Source organism: Callithrix jacchus, chromosome 14 (assembly GCF_049354715.1).
Source record: "Callithrix jacchus isolate 240 chromosome 14, calJac240_pri, whole genome shotgun sequence".
NCBI lineage: Eukaryota > Metazoa > Chordata > Mammalia > Primates > Cebidae > Callithrix > Callithrix jacchus.
This window is the reverse complement of record NC_133515.1, coordinates 38,960,775-38,981,514: the sequence shown is the minus strand read 5'-3', so window position 1 is coordinate 38,981,514 and position 20,740 is coordinate 38,960,775. Positions and strand designations below refer to the sequence as shown.

General features: G+C 46.7%; 1 protein-coding gene across 16 annotated transcripts in view; it reads right to left on the bottom strand.

Annotated features, from left to right (window-relative positions):
* Nucleotides 1-271: 271 nt before the first annotated feature.
* Nucleotides 272-20,740, bottom strand: part of SLC4A5 (solute carrier family 4 member 5) — a 136,296-nt gene continuing 115,827 nt past the window's right edge. For 10 of the 16 annotated variants that reach the window (XM_078349014.1, XM_078349015.1, XM_035272182.3 and 7 more), the window contains 8 exons: nucleotides 19,653-19,814; nucleotides 18,664-18,842; nucleotides 17,463-17,535; nucleotides 13,170-13,238; nucleotides 12,327-12,500; nucleotides 9,704-9,859; nucleotides 3,926-3,993; nucleotides 272-3,016 (listed from right to left, as the gene is read on the bottom strand). In XM_078349014.1, coding sequence (XP_078205140.1) covers nucleotides 2,851-3,016; nucleotides 3,926-3,993; nucleotides 9,704-9,859; nucleotides 12,327-12,500; nucleotides 13,170-13,238; nucleotides 17,463-17,535; nucleotides 18,664-18,842; nucleotides 19,653-19,814 — 1,047 coding nt within the window. In that variant the 3' untranslated portion in view covers nucleotides 272-2,850. Of the gene's footprint in view, nucleotides 3,017-3,925; nucleotides 3,994-5,345; nucleotides 5,431-9,703; nucleotides 9,860-12,326; nucleotides 12,501-13,169; nucleotides 13,239-17,462; nucleotides 17,536-18,663; nucleotides 18,843-19,652; nucleotides 19,815-20,740 lie in introns of all 16 variants that reach the window. The other 6 variants (XM_078349018.1, XM_078349017.1, XM_078349019.1 and 3 more) reach the window with 1 other exon arrangement.

Below are 20,740 nucleotides of genomic sequence, written 5' to 3'. Positions count from 1 at the left end.
TACTTGAGGTGGGGATAGGTTCCTTGACCATTTTGGCTTTCATGCAAGCAGAAGTAGCTCCTGCTCTAGGCAGCTTGAAGCAGAAAGAAGAGTTGAGTTGACCTACCTCCGTCCTTGTTCTTCTGCCAGCTGGTGTTACTCTTTTGACAGTTCTCTGGAATTGAAAGAAGTTTAGATAGTTTGCTGGAGATGTTTTTGTAAGTGAAGTATAGCTCATGTCTATAAGCTATGCCTGCTTACTTACCTCAATTGTTAAACATGGAGCAACATGACCAGACAGGATTGAATTTTATTGAGTTACAGTTACAGGTGGGAAAAATTATTGACTTACTGCATGGAGAAGTATTATGTCAACCTGTTAAAAGCTATGGGAGTTAAAATGTTCATGTATATACAAAATATAAATGACATGTAAGGTAAAATTACAGTGATCAATTTACAACAAAGAAATTAACAATAGTTTTCCAGCTTGTTTGATTAATCAAGCAGGTTTACTCTTGAATCCATAGCATTTCTACAATTTAATTTGGACAAAGTCCTATTCCAAATCACCCAGGTTTTAAAACTGAAATGTGAAGGGTGGATTGTTAGCTCCCCCAGGATTTGTGCGGATGACAATTTTTTAAAAAATTATTATTTTTTTGAGATTGAGTTTCGCTCTTGTTACCCAGACTGGAGCACAATCTCAGCTCACCGCAACCTCCGCCTCCTGGGTTCAAGCAATTCTGCCTCAGCCTCCTGAGTAGCTGGGATTACAGGCATGCGCCACTATGCCCAGCTAATTTTTTGTATTTTCAGTAGAGATGGGGTTTCACCTTGTTGACCAGGATGGTCTTGATCTCTTGACCTTGTGATCCACCCACCTCAGCCTCACAAAGTGCTGGGATTATAGGTGTGAGCCACTGTGCCCGGCCTAAAAAAAATTATTATTGTTTATAAGACATGGGCTCCACCTGTCTCCCTGGCTGGAGTACAGTGGCATGATCATAGTTGGAGTACAGTGGCATGTAGCCTTGAACTCCTGGGCTTAAATGATCCTCCTGCCTCAGCCTCCCAGGTGGCTGGATTACAGGCTTGTGCCAGCATGCCTGGGTAATTTTTAAACATTTGTTTAGAGATGGGTCTCACTATGTTGCCCAGGCTCATCTTGACCTGACCTCTACTGATTCCTCCACCTCAGGCTCCCAAGTAGTGGGATTACATGTGTGGCTGGCAAAAATTTATACTTAAGCATAGGAGATGGTTCTAGATTAGCTAAGAAATTTTGCTATCAGTAGGAATGGTAGAGGTTTAGAGCTTTACCTCTTGGCAGTATCCTTTGAAAGGGAGCTCTGAGATTAATCAAATACTTATTGAGCACTTTCTATGGACCAGGCACTATATTAGACTCTGGGGACTACAGAGGCAATTACTTGTCCTGGTACTCAAGGTGTTAATGATCTAGTGTCATTTTTCTTTAAAAAAAGCACCTGCATTTGTCATCTTCAGCAAATACAACTCTAATCAAAGTGATTTACTGAAGGTTCAAATCAGTTGTTTGGGAGAAAGTAAGTCAGATGCACTGTGGCTGTCAGGCACATCATAGGCATTAGATAAACAGGGTTGGTGTTCATCAATGTGGATTGAAGGTAAAATGACTGATCTCAAGTCTCATGAGGAATAGGTTTGCTTCATTGAAACTGGTTTTAATCTTCCCAAATAGTTTCCAATCATTCCTTTAAAGTACTAGGTTGATTAATATTGTGAAGTTATTAAGGTAAAACATGCCATTACCTCTGTCTAACCTGTATTTGTGGGAATGAGAGTTTGACTTTGGGAATAAACATTGAAAATTTGCAGGAAGGACCTACCCAAATGTATCAAGAAATATGATTCCAGGTATGAAAAACCAGTGATACTAATTTAAATGATCATTTTGTTGACTTAACGTGGTTTCAAATTTCACTTTAAAAGAACTGTTTTATTTCAGAAACATTTATCCATTCAAATGCATTGGTTCTGTCATTAACAGAGTTTTGGAACTGGCTTTTCAATCTGGGAAAGCCCCAGTCACACTTCTGGAGCAAGGCCCATAATGCAGATGATTCAAACTTTGTTTTTTGGAGATGGAGTCTCACTCTGTTGCCCAGGCTGGAGTACAGTAGCGTGATCTTGGCTCACTGCAATTTCTGCCTCCCAGGTTCAAGTGATTCTCCTTCATCAGCCTCCTGAGTAGCTGGGACTACAGACACGGGCTGCCACTGCCAGCTAATTTTTTGTATTTTAGTAGAGACGGGGTTTTACCATATTGGTCAGGATGGTCTTGATGTCTTGACCTTGTGATCCGCCCACCTTGGCTTCCCAAAGTGCTAGGATTACAGGCGTGAGACACCACACCCAGCCGGTTCAAACTTTTCATACAACCCTTAGGAAATTGGATGTGACAGAAAAGATAGGATCTTTTCAGCATTTCTTAATATGCAAAATTGCCAAATATTCCGAAGATGGTCTAGTAACAGTATATTACAAGTTCGAGAACATCTACATTTAAATCTAACTTTTAAAAAATTTTTAATTGATATTTGTTTTAAATTATGAATTGACTAACCCCTTTATCTTAGTGTTAGAATTTCTATGCCGACTGCATTTTAAAATAAAATATAATATTTAGCTTTAGGTATTTTCATTACTACAAAAGGAAGGGGAGAGCTTTGCATCTAAGCAGTACTTCGATCAACAGATCTCCAGTTTTCTATTAGGCAGGACTCTCTCTGTTTGATAAAGAAGGAAACAGGCACAGATAAGTTCAGACCCTCCCAATTAAGACTAAACCAGGCCCTCCATCTCCAGTCCTGTTGAAGCTGCTTCATCCTAGAGGGTGGTCTCGCTGTCAGTTTCTCTTCGGTATTTGTCCATGTCTGTGAAGTCATAGTCTGACTCCATCTCTATCTTCACCTGTGGCACCATGAACACTGGGTTCCGTGAGTAGTTGAAAGCAGGTGAAGCTGGACAGGAGATTTTGAAGTGCAAGGTGATGCTGAACGAGAAGTAGGAAAGAGGATTATGTAGTTCTTGGTGTTTTGAACCCATCCCCCAGAACAGGGCTCTAATGCAAATAGTTCTGTCTCTTATAAATCAGAATATCCCCTGCCCCGTTTCCCCAAAAAACTCTTGGATGAGTGCCCTCTGTGTCTGGAGTGATCTGCTTCTAGACTTGGAATAACCTTTGCTCTAGTTAGTGTTTGATTCCTGTCCATTCTGGGGCACTAGGTAGGAGTGGGACTGCTCCTGCCATCTCCGCAAGTGAAAATGAAGTAAAGGCTTTCTTGCTTCTGAATTCCTCTTTTCTGTGTTTGTCACAGAATTCCCACTGTGTGTCATCAGAGTCACCTTTTTCATGGGTGGCTTCTTGTGAAGAACCGAATCACATTGTTGGCATGGGGGCTCCTGGCAACTGGCCTTGAACTTATTCTAGACAGCCCCTGTCTCCACCTGATCTCAGATGTTGGCTTTCCTCCATGACCTTTCTGACCTTTGCTAATTAACCCTACTGTTAATTCATTCTACTGAGTACCCGGGGTTTTGATCCTTTGTGTTCATTTATCCTGGCTTTCAGTGATACTACACTTAAGCCATGCCTAGTTCTTCTGTTTTCTTTTTGTCAACATGTACTTTCAATTTGTGTTCTACCTAATCTTTTATAAGAATTTCCTTTGCTAAAGTTGAACACCTTTGTGTTGTAACCGTGTTGTTATCTCAGTAAGAAGACACATTTGTTTTTCGGCTATGAATGATGAGTCAGGTCTGTCAGCCCTTGTCTCCCAGTTTGGGCCAGCAAGGACCTTCTGAGAGGACGGTTAGCCTGGGAAATCCTAGACCCTCCGCCTTCCTGGCCATTGCCTAGTCTCTTACCTGATACCCAAGGAGTCTACCTAACAGTGTTTACCTTCGATCAAGTTCTGTGTCACTGAAGGAAGAATCAGAGTGAGTAACTCCAACTGGAAGATCTTTTTCCTGGCAGGAAAATGAAAATGTCAGATGTGGAGCAGGTTTGAGCACCATATTCCTCCGGGCTTCCCCCACCATTTCCTCTCTTTTCCTTCTCTAACCCTATGGCCAACATTATGCAAGAGGAATATGGGGCCTCAGAGATGTGTGGCTTCTGGTTTAGTTAGTTCTTCACGCAGAGGGCTCTCAGTTGGGGTTAGGGGGTGTGAGGCATGGGAGGGCCAGGGAAGAGGGATAAATGTGAGCAGGGGAGGAGTCTGAGAAACTCAAGATCTTGAGGTAGCTATGATGGATAGTGCTAATGGGAAGCTCACCCTGGCTACCTGCCCCTAATCTGTCTTCGAAAGTGGCAAGCCTTCTATTAGAAGCACTGGGGTTGGGACTCAGGTAGGGATCTTTCAGAAGACTCATGACAGGCTATGTTGCCTGGATGATAGGACTGGCCACCTATAGGGAGCTGAGGCTGGGAGGGCTTAAAGGCAGTAATAGAAACCCAGAATTTCTGTAAGCAATGCCCAATCCCTCCCATGCAGCCTCCCTCTCAGTGGACAGAGGGTGCTGAGGATTGACCCAGAGGCACAGCAGAACCACCACGGGGACTTCCAGTGTTGCCTGACTTATAACCTAAGTACTATGCTACCTATTTCTCTAATGGGGAAAGCTTGGTTCTGAGCTCTCAACCATTTCAACAGCCGCTGGAAACATGGGAGGCCTAGTGGGCCATGTTTAGACTGATGTGGTCGTAACACAGAGGAGGGCCAGGAAGTGCCACAGGGATCTGGGGAAAGGAGGGAATGAGGGATTTTGCCTCAAGTAAAGTGAGGATTAGTCATTCAAGTCTGCAGCCTTTGCTCTGGGGCTTCCATCTGGTTGGAGTGTCAGACCTGGCAGCCCAGTTCTCTGGTCTCTGCCTAGGACAGGGGTCTTGTTGCACAGGGGTCCCCAACCCCCAGGTCACGGAACAGTATCAGAACCAGGTTGCACAGCAGGAGGCGAGCATGGGCGAGCTAGCATTAACTCCTATGCTCCACCTTCAGTGGGATCAGTGGCAGCAATAGATTCTCATAAAGGTGAGGACCCTGTTGTGAACTGTGCATGAGTGAGATCTAGGTTGTGTACTCCTTAAGAGAATCTGAGGTAGAACAGTCTCATTCCAAGGCCATTCCCCACTTCCCTACTGGTCTGTGGAAAAATTAATCTTCCACAAAACTGGTCCTTTATGCCAAAAAAGTTGGGGACCACTGCTCTAGCATCCAAAATGATTAAATCCCCCTGAGTTACAGATGAAAGTTCCTTAGGGAAAGACATAGAGGATTAGTAGTAAGGAGGAAGGGAGAGATAGCATGTGTTTTACTTACTGGAAATGCAGTGGATACCATTTTGGGGATCTGATTGGACACTTTCCATGGAAATCTTTATAACTGAGGGAGGAGGGAACTGGGGCTGGAGAAAAACAGTGGGAAAAGAGGATAAACACCACCAACACAACAACTTGGCTTTCTTTCTTTCTTTTCTTTCTTTCTTTTTCTTTTTCTTTTTTTTTTGCCAGAGTCTCTATCGCCCAAGCTGGAGTGCAGTGGCGTGATCTCAGCTCACTGCAACCTCCACCTCTTGTGTTCAAGTGATTCTTCTGACTCAGCCTCCCGAGTAGCTGGGATTACAGGCACCCACTACCATGCCTGGCTAATTTTTTTTTATTTTTAGTAGAGACGGGTTTTCACCATGCTGGCCAGGCTGGCCTTGGACTCCTGACCTTGTGATCTGCCTGCCTTAGCCTCCCAAAGTGATTGGATTACAGATGTGCCCCACTGTGCCCAGCAAACAATTTGGCTTTCTTGCCAAGATGGAAAATGCATCCATAGGCAGTGAAAACCACCATTCTCTTCACCTCTAGACTAAACAGTGGGTGCTGCAAACACTCTGGGGCCTACTGACAGGGAATGGGCACAGTTAGCCTGCTGTCTCACACATGCCATTGGACAGAGCGGAGCTCTTCCAGGAATGTTACTCATCAAAACAGTTTTATCTGTCACAGCAACCAGTCACTTGGGAATGAACTTCACACAATAACTGTGTTGCTATAAAGACAAGTAAAATGAATTTGTATAAATTGAATCCTGTTTTTCCATTGATATATAATTCAGAGATTCTTTTTCCCAACTCTGTAATAGTTCTTTGCATGTGGTAGCCACTCAAATATTTATTGAAAGAATTAATGAAAGAAGTATTTGCCTTTAAAAGGCACTTAGTCTCTGTTTCTTTGTTTTCAGAACCCACCTTTACAAATCATCTACAAAACACATGCATTATGGGACTCTTACTGGAAGAGCACAGTAAGAGGGCCAGGGGAGTTCTGACTGATGAGAAGATGGTTTAATCGCCACCAGTCCAATCAGAAGGGATTTTCCTTGAACAGGTTTCAGCTGAATGAAGCAAAATCAGGAGAACAGGACAGGGTGAATGCAGGGACATGAGTTTGGGTCAAATTGGGAGATCGGGAGCCAGGCACAGCATAAGGAGATGGCACAGGCAGCTTAGCATATCAGAGATCAGCAAAGTCAGGAATTATTTTCTTAATTCCCTCTTAGAAATTTAGCTCTATGTCCGTTTTGGGTAAGCCACTTCCTTTTGCAGGGACAGTTTCATCATATGTAATGAACACGTGAATATTACGAATCTTTCTGCCTCATGTTTTGTGATTCACTATAATTTCTGGACTGGTCCCTTATCTGTTGACTCCCTGAGTGTTTTGGGGATAAAATGGGAAGGGATTGATTTGCAGTAGCTTACGCAAGTCTATAAACTTAATTCACCACATAAACAGACCAAGGACAAAAACCACATGATTATCTCAATAGATGCAGAGAAGGTCTTCAACAAAATTCAACAGCCTTTATGCTAAAAACTCTCAATAAACTAGGTATTGACGGAATGTATTTCAAAATAAAAGCTATTTACGACAAACCCACAGCCGATATCATATTGAATGGGCAAAAACTGGAAGCATTCCCTTTGAAATCCAGCACTAAACAAGGATGCTGCCCTCTTTCACCACTCCTATTCAATAAACTATTGGAAGTTCTAGCCAGAGCAATTAGGCAAGAAAAAGAAATAAAGGGCATTCAATTAGGAAAGGAGGAAGTCAAATTGTCTCTATTTGCAGACAACATGATTGTATATATAGAAGACCCTATCGTCTCAGCCCAAAATCTCCTTAAACTAATAAGCAACTTCAGCAAAGTCGCAGGATACAAAATCAATGTGCAAAAATCACAAGCATTCCTATACACCAATAAGAGACTTAAAGAGAGTCAAATCAAGAATGAACTGCCATTCACAATTGCTACAAAGAGAATAAAATACCTAGGAATACAACTAACAAAGGATGTAAAGGACCTCTTCAAGGAGAACTACAAACCACTGCTCAATGAAGTAAGAGAGGACACAAACAGATGACGAAACATTCCATGTTCATGGTTAGGAAGAATCAATAATGTGAAAATGGCCACACTGCCCAAAGTAATTTACAGATTCAACACCATCCCCATCAAGCTACCAATGACCTTCTTCACAGAACTGGAGAAATCCACCTTAAACTTCCTATGGAACCAAAAGACAGCCCACATAGCTGGAAGCATCATGCTACCTGACTTCAAACTATACTACAAGGCTACAGTAATCAAAACAGCATGGTACTGGTATCAAAACAGAGATATAGACCAATGGAACAGAACAGAGTCCTCGCAGTGCCACACATCTACAACCATCTGATCTTTGACAAACCTGATGAAAACAAGCAATGGGGAAAGGATTCCCTGTTTAATAAATGGTCTAGGGAAAACTGGCTAGCCATGTGCAGAAAGCAGAAACTGGACCCCTTCCTGACACTTTACACTAAATTTAACTCCAGATGGATTAAAGACTTAAACATAAGACCAAACACCATAAAAACCTTAGAAGAAAACCTAGGCAAAACCATTCAGGACATAGGCATAGGCAAGGACTTCATGACTAAAACACCAAAAGCATTGGCAACAAAAGCCAAAATAGACAAATGGGATCTAATGAGACCTAAGAGCTTCTTTTCACAGCAAAAGAAACAATCATTAGAGTGAAGTGGCAACCAACAGAATGGGAAAAACTTTTTGCAATCTACCCATCTGACAAAGGACTTATATCCAAAATCTACAAAGAACTAAAACAGATTAACAAGAAAAAAAGAAACCCAAAGTGGGCAAAGGATATGAACAGACACTTCTCTAAAGAAGACATATATGAGGCCAACAAACATGAAAAAAATGCTCATCATCACTGGTCATTAGAGAAATGCAAATCAAAACTACATTGAGATACCATCTCACACCAGTTAGAATGGTGATCATTAAAAAATCTGGAGACAACAGATGCTGGAGAGGATGTGGAGAAATAGGAACACTTTTACACTGTTAGTGGGGGTGTAAATTAGTTCAACCATTGTGGAAGACAGTGTGGTGATTCCTCAGGGACCTAGAAATAGAAATTCCATTTGACCCAGCAAAACCATTACTGGGTATATCCAAAGGATTAGAAATCGTTCTATTATAAGGACACATGCACATGTATGTTCATTGCAGCACTGTCTACAATAGCAAAGACTTGGAACCAATCCAAATGCCCATCGATGATAGACTGGACAGGGAAAATGTGGCACATATACACCATGGAATACTATGCAGCCATAAAAAATGATGAGTTCATGTCCTTTGTAGGGATACAGATGAACCTGGAAACCATCATTTTCAGCAAACTGACACAAGAACAGAAAATCAAACACTGCATGTTCTCACTCATAGGTGGGTGTTGAACAATGAGAAAACATGGACACAGGGAGGGGAGCATCACACACTGAGGTCTGTGGCGGGGGACTAGGGGAGGGACAGTGGGGGTTAGGGAGTTAGGGAGGAATAACATGGGGAGAAATGCCAGATATAGGTGATGGGGATGGAGGCAGCAAACCCCATTGCCATGTATGTACCTATGCAACAATCCTGCATGTTCTTTACATGTACCCCAAAACCTAAAATGCAATAAATTATATATGTGTGTGTGTGTGTGTGAGTGTGTGTGTGTGTGTGTGTGTGAAATGGGAAGCAAACATGGGAGAAGAGGGGGCAGATGGGGCAACCATATTATCCTAGGCATCTGGGAAATGTAGCCACTCTCCTTTCGGTGAGGATACCTGCCTCTTTCCCCATCTTTGTCCCCAGGACCCTAGGGAATGACAAAGCAAAGCTTGTTCCCAGCCCCTCCTGCCTGTCTGGAGTCCACTCTACTTATAAGTCCCCATTAGATGCCTCTCCCCAGGCCTGCTCTACTCTTTGGAGGTCAGTTTTCATAACCTCCTATCATGCTGGAGCTGCCTCCCGGCCCTTCCCACAGGAACCTGCTTGCCGTGATCATGGCAGTTAAGCCCATAGTGAGGGGAAGAGTGAGCATGGCTGCTCACCTTTTCCCTGGACAAGGAGCCTCATTCACTCTGGCCCACCCCGAGGATATTCACATAAACAGAAGAGCCCTCAGCACCCTGGAACAAAACAAGCAGATGCTCAGCCCATCCTGGACTGGGCCTAGGCATGCTGGAGGCCACCCAAGAAGCCACCCTCTCCCTAGCCCTGGCAAAAGTGGAGGGAAGGTCGTATGATTTCTCCTCTGTGCCCTGGCCTCACTTCTTCCCCACCTCCTCATCGCAGTCCTCGTGGGCTCCTTTCTTTCTCTTCCTCTTCTTGTCTGTCTCCTTTTTTTCCTTCTCTGGGAGGATGTTGTCAATCCAGGCCAGGTCGTGCTGGGAAAAAATGAAATCCAGAAGCCTTCGAACAATGATGAGGCCCAGGATCTGTGGCAGGAGATGCGAGAGAGACTAAAGTTTTGTGAGAGTTTGGAGAAACCTGTGGCGTCAATGCCCAAACTCAAGCATAGATTCTTTTCTCCCTCAGTTGGCTAAGTTCAGGGACTTGTGGTGTCTTTGGAGCCATCTCAAAGCTCCCATAAGCCATTATTCACCTTCCCTCCACTGTGGTTCCTCTCGTCTGGCCTCTCCTCAGGTGAGTGACTGTGCCTACCAGTGACCAAGAGGGACAAAGCCTGTGACAGCTAAAGTGGGGAGCCTCAGAGGAGGCCATGGGCTGGAGAACTACAGTTACTCTTTAAATTAGTGGTTCTCAGCTTGGCATGGTGGCTCACACCTGTAATCCCAGCACTTTGGGAGGCCAAGGCATGCAAATCCCTGAGGTTAGGAGTTCGAGACCAGCCTGGCCAACATGGTGAAATGCTGTCTCTACTAAAAATACAAAAATTAGCCAGGTGTGGTGGGACATCCCTGTAGTCCCAGCTACTCAGGAGACTGAGGCAGAAGAAGTGCTAGAACCTGGGGGGTGGAGGTTGCAATGAGCCGAGATTATGCTACTACACTCCATCCTGTGCAACAGAGCAAGACTCTGTCTCAAAAAATAATAATAAATAAATAATAAATTACTGGTTCTCAAACTTGAGCATGCAGCAGGACCTGGAGGGCTCGTTAATACACAAATTGCTGGGTCCCCCCAGTTTCTGATTTAGCAAGTCAGGTAAGGCCCGAGAATTTATGTCTCTAACCAGTTTCTCAGTGATGTTGATGCTGCTGGTCCAGAGGTCACGCTTTGAGACCCACTGTCCTTCTGCCTCCAATTCTGAGAGCTGCTGCCCTCTTTGTTAACAGAAGTTGGATAAAATATAGTGTAATAACTGGATTATTAAAGGGAAAGCTTAGAAAGTTGGTTCTATTCAGGATGAAGAAATCAAAGGAGAAGCAGTGTTCTTTGGGGAGGATTCAAAGTTGACCTTTGAATAAGCTCAGTGGCCCAGGACGGCTGTGATGTGTACGGTCCTTTCCCCACCAAGAACACTCATCTGGATTCGATACTGGGTCCTCCCTGACACTACTTGGGAGCAAGTACAGCTTGGGTGGGGTGGGTCAGACAGACCTGGGTTTTAAGAATCCTGGCTCTGAAAACAACTTGGTGGTTGCTAGTGGGAAGGGTGGCAAGAGAGGCTGTCTGCACAGGGGCAGCAAGAGGGCACTTTTGGAGCTGTTCTGTATTGTGATTGGTGGTGAAACTACCACTCTGTTCAATTGCCAAAACTCATAGAACCATACACTGAACACACTGAATTTTACTGTACCCAAATTCAACAACAAAAAAAATCAGTAGGTGGGGGATGTGGGTCTTGCTCTGCCCTGCCTGGTTGTGTGTCCAGATTCACTTGCTCATGCTCTCTGAACCTCACTTTCTCATCTGTAAACCGGGGTTACTAGTGCTTCGGGGGCTGGTATGGACTCAATGGAACAGCACTCAGTAAAGGCTAATCAAGACTGCTCCTGCCTTTCCCTTTGCCAGGTCTGAGGCTCATGAGGGCACTAGGGGGAGGATCTATCTCCCTTTCCCTGCAGTGGGGCTTTTCAACCCTGGCTGCACGTTTATGCTCACCTGTAGACCATAAAAATACCAAAGTCTGGATGTCCCAGATATTCTGATTTGATTGGTCTGGGTTGATTTTCATGGGCAGCCAGGGTCAAGACTGTTGACTAGACCCTCCTAGGAGTGCGCACTCAAGTTCCCCTCAGTGTACTTACTTTGGCCCCTACCCCAGAGCCCTCAGGCTTTCCCCAGACATTCGCTGACACACTCCAGGTGCCTGGCAAGGGCCTGGGCCAGTGCCCTCACTGAGTTATCTAGAGGGCAAATGCAACGTGTTTTTGGCTTTGTGTTCTTTTCACTTCTTATTTTGGAATAATTCAAACTTACTTAATATTTGCAAGAATAGTGAAAAAACTGTAACCTTTCCTGAGCTCAAGCTTTATATATATTGTCATTAGGTTATGACGGTCTTGATCTCTGACCATAGTTCTTCCCCACCCCCCTACATCACTATTTAGCTTTTCAAATTTAGCTATCTTGAGTGATGGAAAGATCTATATTTAGCATGCATCCACTTCTGAGACTGGTTGGAATTTTGGCAGTGGGAACTCCTGGTTGAACTGATTTGCTTTCTCTGTCCCTCCCTGGAGCCAGGAGGTTGGGTGACTCCTGCGTTCTCGCTGAGCGGCCCTGACATTCCTTCCTCCGCCTCCTCTCTGCCCCACCCCACACCATCTGGCCTGGACTGACAATTCAAATCGGGTCATTCTGTGCCAACCTCTGTGACCCAAGGGAGCCAGGCCACAGCTGACGGGAAGGCAGAAGGTGGCAGGAAGGGAGGTTACACTGCACCTCTTGCCCAGGCCAACTTGCTGGGCAGGAGGGGGAAGCCTGCACCCACTTTACCATGACCGGGAAGATGATGGCAGCCACTGTGGACTTCAGGATCCAGAGCACGGCCAGGCAGAGGATCTGCACCAGGGTGAAGAGGTGGATCCGGCGCAGTGGCACATGTCGCAGGAAAGCGTGGTCTGGCTGGTGCTTGGCCGGCATCAGGAAGAGCTTGCAGCGTTCCCAGAACTGGGGGGACAGTATGGGCTCAGCCAGGTAGCTGGGCTCTGAGGGCCTGCTGGGCCCCAGTACTAGGGGAAGGGGTTCTTGGATGGGGTCTCAGAGGGGAAACCTCCTGCTCAGGCCTTAAGGATACACAGGAGGGGAGCTGGAGGTGTCTAGATACATAATGGGGTCTTAGAGAAAGGGTCCTGAGCCCTGGGTGAGGGGAAGAGCCCTGGAGCTGGCTACAAAATGAACACTGTCCATATTCAAGGAAAGTGCAAATTAATTGTAACACAAACTGTTTAAGAATTCTGGGATTTCATGGTAAATACAGAACAAAACAAAAATTTTTTTTTCTGTGCAGTTGCCTTAGGGAAGAGAGAGAGGTACAGTGAAATGCTCACTGGAGTCAGCTCCTTCTGGATTTTGAATTCTGACCCTCCCATCCCCAGCTGTAAAATGGGAATCAGATAACCTAATTACATAGATTATATTATATAAGGCCGATGAAGCGCCTAGCATAGTTATTTTGCCTGGTAGTATTAGTAAGTGACAGTATTGTTACTATTGTTCTTTCATTGAATTAGGACAATTGGGGACAATGGGGACAACTGAATTGGGAGGTCTTGGTGACATGGAACCAGACATGGAATGCTGACTCCAGGTATGCAGACCGGGGAGGGAAAGCCTTACCTGGATGCCATTCAGGGAGGCCACGCCCATGTAGAGGAAGACTCCGTACAGCACTGGCAGGGGGATGCACTAAAATGAGAGCAGGACTTTGGATTGGCTTCTGCCTGGAGCGGGCCCTTGGCCACCCTGTTCTGGATGACAGTGCCTCCTGACTACAGAGGCAGCTGGGGAGCCTCTGTTTGGGGGAACAAGAGTCAGCAGAGCTGGGATGTGGATGGGGGTGGAGATGAAGGTCACTGGGACTGTACTGCCCCTTCTCTGGTGGGGGTGCCTGGCCCCTCATTGTGCCATTGTGCCATATAGAAGCCATGTGGTCTGGCTGAAGAAACACCTTTTGGAAAGTGAGAAGGCGCCACAGACTGCCCCTTTCTCATTCCTGACAGCTTTTTCCTACCTCCAGCCTCAGCTGAGGGCCCCCTAAAGCTGCTCAGCCTGCAGGGATGTGGGGACCTTTAATGAGCTGACCTATATCAGCAGGGAATACCAAGGACAATTAACAGAAATCACACATCAGGCCAGGTATGGTGGCTCACACCTGTAGCCGTAGCACTTTGGGAGGCCAGGTGGCTGGATGACCCGAGGTCAGGAGTTCGAGACCAGTCTGGCCAACATGGTGAAACCCCATCTCTATTAAAAATACCAAAAAAAAAAAATTAGCTAGGCATGGTGACACATGCCTGTAATCCCAGCAACTCGGAAGGCTGAGGCAGGAGAATCACTTGAACCCAGGAGATGGAGGTTGTTGTAAGCTGAGATCATGCCACTGCACTTCAGCCTGGGTGACAGAGACTCCGTCTCAAAAAAAAAAAAAAAAAAAAAAGGAAATCTTGCATCACACACAATCGCATAAAAAGGAAGCAGAACAGAAGTGTGTAAACTAATCAGCACTCATCACCAACTAACCACAAATAGTTTGGTGGGTACCCTTCCCTCCAAACTTGCACACAGGCAGCTTGTTTGCTTTTTCAAACATGGGATCATGGAATTCATCCCATTCTACAAGAGTGATTCCAAAGCTTTAACAGCCTTTCAAAGCATTCTTCTGATGTCTATCTCAGCTGTTTCTGCCTGTCGCCTCTTCTTCCCCTGCAGCTGTGGCTCCCCATGGTGAGCAGAGGATGCTCCTCCTTGCAGTCATGTTAGAGCACTCTGGAGCACACAAAGCACTATGCCAACACTTAAAGGTCTTTAGAGGAATTTTTGGCCCCTAAAGAATGCTGTTCTTAGATTTGAGGGTTTTTTTTTTTTTTTTTTGGAAACAGAATCTCGCTATGTTGGCCATTCTGGTTTCAAACTATTGGCCTCAAGCGATCCTCCCACCTTTGCCTCCCAAAATGTTAGGATTACAGATGTGAGCCACCATGCCTGGCAGATTTGTTTTTTTTTTTTTTTTTGAGACAGAATCTCACTTTGTCTTGACCAGGCTGGAATGCAGTGGTGGGATCTCAACTCACTGCAGCCTCTGCCTCCTGGGCTTAACCAATTCTCCTGTCTCAGCCTTCTGAGTAGCTAGGATACAGGTATGTGCCACCATACATGGCTATTTTTGTATTTTTAGTAGAGATGGGGTTTCGCCATGTTGGCCAGGCTGGTCTTGAACTCCTGACCTTAGGTGATCCACCTGCCTCAGCCTCCCAGAATGCCGGGATTACAGCCTTGAACCACCATGCCTGGCCCGATTCAAGCTTTTTAATGCAAATACTTGTATGTTAAACAGTGTCAGCCGGGCGCGGTGGCTCACGCCTGTAATCCCAGCACTTTGGGAGGCCAAGGCAGGTGGATCACGAGGTCAAGAGATCGAGACCATCCTGGTCAACGTGGTGAAACCCTGTCTCTACTAAAAATACAAAAAATTAGCTGGGCATGGTGGCGCGTGCCTGTAGTCCCAGCTACTCAGCAGGCTGAGGGAGGAGAATAGCCTGAACCCAGGAGGCGGAGGTTGTGGTGAGCCAAGATCGCGCCATTGCATTCCAGCCTGGGTAACAAGAGTGAAACTCTGTCTCAAAAAAAAAAAAACAAAAAAAGCGTCAAAATAGACATACACAATGGAACCCTCTCTACAAAAGTAAATAAATAGTCCCTGGCCATTTAAAATATATCTTTAAATAAACAGAATGCTTGCCCTCCTGTGTGTAATTTGTTTCCCCCACATGGGAAATATTCCTTAAAAAATACTAGCCTCCTACCTACTGTTCAGGTATGCCCAGCACCAATTCTCAAGCCAGAAATATTTTCCATTGTAAATACATCAGCTAGCATCATGATTCTTTAGCCTTTGTTTCTAAAAGGTCACCCCTGAATTAATTTTTTTTTAATTTTGAGATGAGGTCTCACTCTGTTGCCCAAGCTGGAGTGCAGTGGCATGATTACGGCTCAATGAAGCCTCGACCTCCGTGGGCTCAGGTGATCTTCATGCCCCAGCCTCCCTAGTGGCTGGGACCACAGGCATGCACCATCATGCCTGGCTAAGTTTTGTATTTTTTGTAGAGATGGGGTGTCTCGTTATGTTGCCCAGACTGGTTTTGAACTCCCGGCCTCAAGTGATCCTCCTACGTTGGGCTCCCAAAGTCCTGGGATTACAGACATGAGCCACCATGCCTGGTTATGAGCTGTTTTGGGATATTCAAAGAGGGAAAATAGTATTGGCAAAAGGTTGAGGAAATTACAGGTAAACTTAATTCAAGAAAGGAAAGTCTTGTGTTGGCAGTGATCAAGGGAAAGGGAGACTGATGGACGATTGGCTGGAGTGGAGAGCAGGGAAACCTGCCGGGAACACCTTGCTTTCTGGAGTCTCTCCAGAAAGAGACTCTTGTGGGGGATGCCTGCCTCCATTGTACCCCTATTTGATTTAGTCTCACAGCTGTTGTGATGGGATATGAGCAAGAGGAGCTTTGAGCTGGGTGGGAAAAAGTTACCCAAGTCCCAAGATTTCCTGAGCTCAGGTGATCCTCCTGCCTCAGCCTCCTGAGTAGATGTACTACAGGCATATACCACCATGCTTGGCCTCCCACTGCAAGTTTTAAACTTCATGAGCCCCAAACCACAGCAATGTGGACACACACCCCATTCAGGAAGTTCCTGATCTAAGCAGGGCTAGAACTTGGCAGAACATTCGGAGGGAAGAGTATCCTCCAGAAAGGCGAGAGTGGTCCTGGGAGGGGTGGGAGAGAGGATTGATGATAAAAAAACTGCAATATTGGCCGGGCGCGGTGGCTCATGCCTGTAATCCCAGCACTTTGAGAGGCTGAAGTGGGCACATCACCTGAGGTTGGGAGTTCAGACCAGCCTGACCAACATGGAAAAACCCTGTCTCTACTAAAAATACAAAATTAGCTGGGTGTGGTGGCGCATGCCTGTAATCCCAGCTGCTCAAGAGGCTGAGAATCGTTTAATCCAGGAGGCAGAGGTTGTGGTCAGCTGACATCATGCCATTACACTCTAGCCTGGGCAATGAGTGCAAAACTCTGTCTCAAAAAAACAAAACAAAACAACAACAACTGTGGTATCACAGAAAACAATGGTGACAGTGTGGAAATATTACTTTGGCTTAATAAGACTGTGCCTTTTTCTTTCTTTCTTTCTTTTTTTTTTTGATACGACGGTTCACTCTTGTTGCCCAGGTTGGAGTGCAGTGGCGCAATCTTAGCTCACCAAAACCTCCGCCTCCTGGGTTCAAGCAATTCATGTGCCTTAGCCTCCTGAGTAGCTGGAATTACAGGCATGTGCCATCATGCCTGCCTAATTTTTGGATTTTTAGTGCAGGCTGTTAGTCAGGCTGGTCTTGAATTTCTGACCTCAGGTGATCTGCCTGCTTCAGCCTCCCAAACTGCTGGGATTACAGGTGTGAGATACCGCACCCAGCCAAGACTGTGCCTTTCTTTTTCTTTCTTTTTCTTTTTTTGAGACAGAGCTTCACTCTTGTCACCCAGGCTGGAGTTCAATGGCACGATCTCGGCTCACCGCAACCTCAGCCTCCTGGGTTCAGGCAACTCTCCTGCCTCAGCCTCCTGAGTAGCTGGGATTACAGGCATGTGCCACCATGCCCAGCTAATTTTCTGTATTTTTAGTAGAGACGGGGTTTCACCATGTTGACCAGGATGGTCTCAATCTCTTGACCTTGTGATCCACCCGCCTTGGCCTCCCAAAGTGCTGGGATTACAGGCGTGGACTGTGACTTTCTTAGGGGGCCGTTAGACTCGTGATCCCTAGCTATGTGGAGACCTTCTCCCTGCCTGAGGCATTCACTCTGCTTTCTTAGATGACAAGGCCCTGGGTGAGAGTGCAGGGCCTCACCTTCAGGATGGGAGCCAGGAAGACAGAGATTCCTGTCAGGATGAAGACGATGATGCCGGTCACTCTCTGTTCCCTGGCAGAGAAGAGCACATGGTCAGGGAGTACCAGGAAATGCCTACCCCCTCTGTGGGTGCCTGAAGCTTGTGTCCAAGGCCATGGCCTCGAGGTCTTCTGTATGGAGCTCTGCCTGGTTCCCTGAGGCCCAGCTGAACCATATGTGGGAAGACAGGCAGCCCCTGACCAGGGGGAGGGTATCTTGCAGGGGCACTGAGGGATGTTCAGTGTAGTGGCTCATAGCTGGGGTACTTGAGTAGAACTGATGTGGGTTGGATCCTGGCTCTGCCACTAGCTAGTTATGTGGCATTGGGCAGGGCTCTGCCCATCTTGAGCCTCAGTATATGCAGTAATAGTGGCCCTATTTTTGAGGATACATTTGAGATAAATGCTATTACTCTGCCCTTTTATTGTAAGAGCTCACTTTTGTGGGGCACAATGATTGAGGATCTGGAGAAGGGGGTCTGGCTACCAGCAGAACAGGTGTCAGGGGTGGGAGGGAAGTGAGCCCTGCAGTTGGGCAGAGAAGCTTCATTCGGGCAGGCCGGGCTGTCCAGGTATCCTGAGATAGTGGGAGAAGTACTTAGGGCAGTCACGTAGGAGAATGCCAGGGTTTGGTGTGGTTTCACCTTGGAGGCCCTAAGGGACTGAAGATGTACTTCTCTGCCTAACATGGCACATGAGAGAAGGGGCAAGTGAAGGAACAGGAGTGACAGGCAGATCAGGGAGCAAGGGTGGTCCTGGGATAGCCTTCTGAGGAGACCAAGCAAGACCTGAGCCCAAGGAGGGCCGTCGGGGCAGTAGGGGCCTGCAGGGTCTTGAGGAAGAGAAAAAGGGCAGGACAGTACGAGGCCTCGTGTGGGACCTTAGATGACTGATGCAGGTGAGTGTCTGGTGCGCGTGTGAGTGTATGTTTATGGCTGGGGTATGCATACTGCTTGGAATCCAGTAGGTAAAAAGCCCCACTTAAGAGTTGGACTTCTGTCTCTCTCCTTCCCTCCCTCCAGGGACGGTCCCTGTGGTTCTTGGGCCGTCAGTGCTTGGGCGCTTTTTGTCCAAATCCTTTGGCGAGACAGGCAAAGCCAGCTTCTCCTCCCTGAGTGAACCCCTCCCTGTCGGGTGATCCCTAGGCTTTGACCCCTCCTACCTGACTCCCAGGAACTGGGGCTGCTCCCCAGGGGCGCTGGTCTCCGTCTCCATCTTGAGGCTGTCGATGTGGGCAATGGAGATGACCGTGGCAGCCACATACCAGGGGAGCCCCATAAAGGAGCATAAGGCCATGAGGATGCCCACCCAGAACAGGTCCAGATGGTAGCCAGCTGCCTTCTGCAGGGGTGGGGGAGGGGAGGGAGAAGTTTCTGGGGAGCTGGTTCCTCTTGGAAGCAGCCATTCTGTGCTACATTGTTCAAGGGCTCCCCCTGCCTTCCAGAGGATACTGACGAGGCTTGAGGTGCACCTTGCAAGGACTGCAGAGGTGGGTGGGTCCCAGCTAACCATCTGAAAGGGTTAGCTGCCTAAGGGACATAGGTAATGGAAGAGAGGGATGCTCAAGCTTGGAGAGGCCCTGGGTTTGGATCTCTGGGGAGAAGGGCCCAGAAGGTGGCCACAGGGTCTCTGCAGTTCCTGAGTGAGCAACCCCAGCTGGGATAGGCCACACGTAGAGTGGTCCAGACTAAGATGGGGAAGGGGGTGGCCCAAGTCTTCTCAGGCTCACAGGCTGGGTGGGGAGTTGCAGAGACCAGGAAGGCTAAGGAAGTTCCTCTGCCTCAGTGTTCTAGGCTGTGCCCCCGTTAGGATCTGCTGATTTTCAGGTTCATGTTGGGAGATAAGAACTCAAGGCCACTTTGGGAAAGACAGGGAGCCTGTGCCCAGTGGCTCAGCCTAGTTTGGTCCTGGTCCTCAGAAAGTCACTCCAGCCCTGGTGGCCTTACACACATCTGGAGGTCACATTTCCCCCTCAACATACCGGAGGTCACATTTCCCCCTCAACACCCCAAGTGGGAACTCCAGTCTTCTGTCCTCATATTTTCCTGGCCCAAAGCATTTGCTCCTTCTGACTTGCTTCTTTCTTCCTTTGCTCCTTCTGACTTTCTTGGAGGAAAGAGGTTAACCCTCTGCTCCTAATACCGGCCTTACCTTCAGCTTGTTCTCCTTCCGGTTGACAATGACGGCAGTGATCTGCTGGTCCATGAAGATCAGGATGGTCACCAGCAGGGCGGGCAGGATGCTCGCTGGGTATACCCACCACGGGTTCTTTCCAAAGGGGGCCACGAACCAGCCTCGGTCAGGCCGTGTAGGCTGAGTGGGAGCAAACAGAGAGGGGCCCTTTCCTTTCTCACTTGTCCCAGGGCACTTGCCACCTGGCCTGCTGTCCCACCTCCTCGACTTTCCCTGACCTGGGGTACTTTTCAAGTGAAATCTTTTCCCTTAACATATTAGGTACCCACAACTTTAGACTAAATTCAGACATGAGAAGGAGCATGTATGCAGACAGTGTCTGTAAAACTAAGGAGATAATTTGCTGCAATAGCCCTGAGATTGGGCAGAAAATGTGGAGGTGTGGATCAGAGGACAGCCAGGAGAGAGAATGCACTCACTGCAAATAACAAACAGCAGAAATGAGGCCCAACAGAAAATAAAGAAATAGGTGGGCTCAGAGCCAGCTGCTTCTGCCTCTCCTGAGTGACCTGTATGGGAGCATTCTAGAATTGTCTGTAGAACGCCAAACATCAGTTCAGTTCTGCATGTTAAAGATGAGGAACTATCTGTGCAGGAGCTGGGTTGAATTTTATCTTTTTTTAATTTAAGAAAAAAAAAGAGTTACTTTAATTTCCAGGCCAACATGAGTTATATGAGATGTGTTTAAGCTCTTTGGGAGAACCCTGAAACAATAATATCTTGAAGGTCAAGACCTCAGAAGCTGAGTAGGGTGGCTCATGCCTGTAATCCCAGCACTTTGTCAGGAGGATCACTCGAGCCCAGGAGTTAAAGACTAGTCTGGGCAACATAGGAAGACTCCATCTCTACAAAAAAATACAAAAATTAGCCAGGTGTTGTGGTATGCACCTATAGTCCCAGTTACTTGGGAGGTTGAGGCATGAGGATCACTTGAGTCCAGGAGGTTGAGGCTGCAGTGAGCTGTGACTGCACTACTGCACTGCAGCCTGGGCAACAGAGTGAGACTTTGCCTAAAAAAAAAAAAAAAGAAAGAAAGAAAGAAAAAA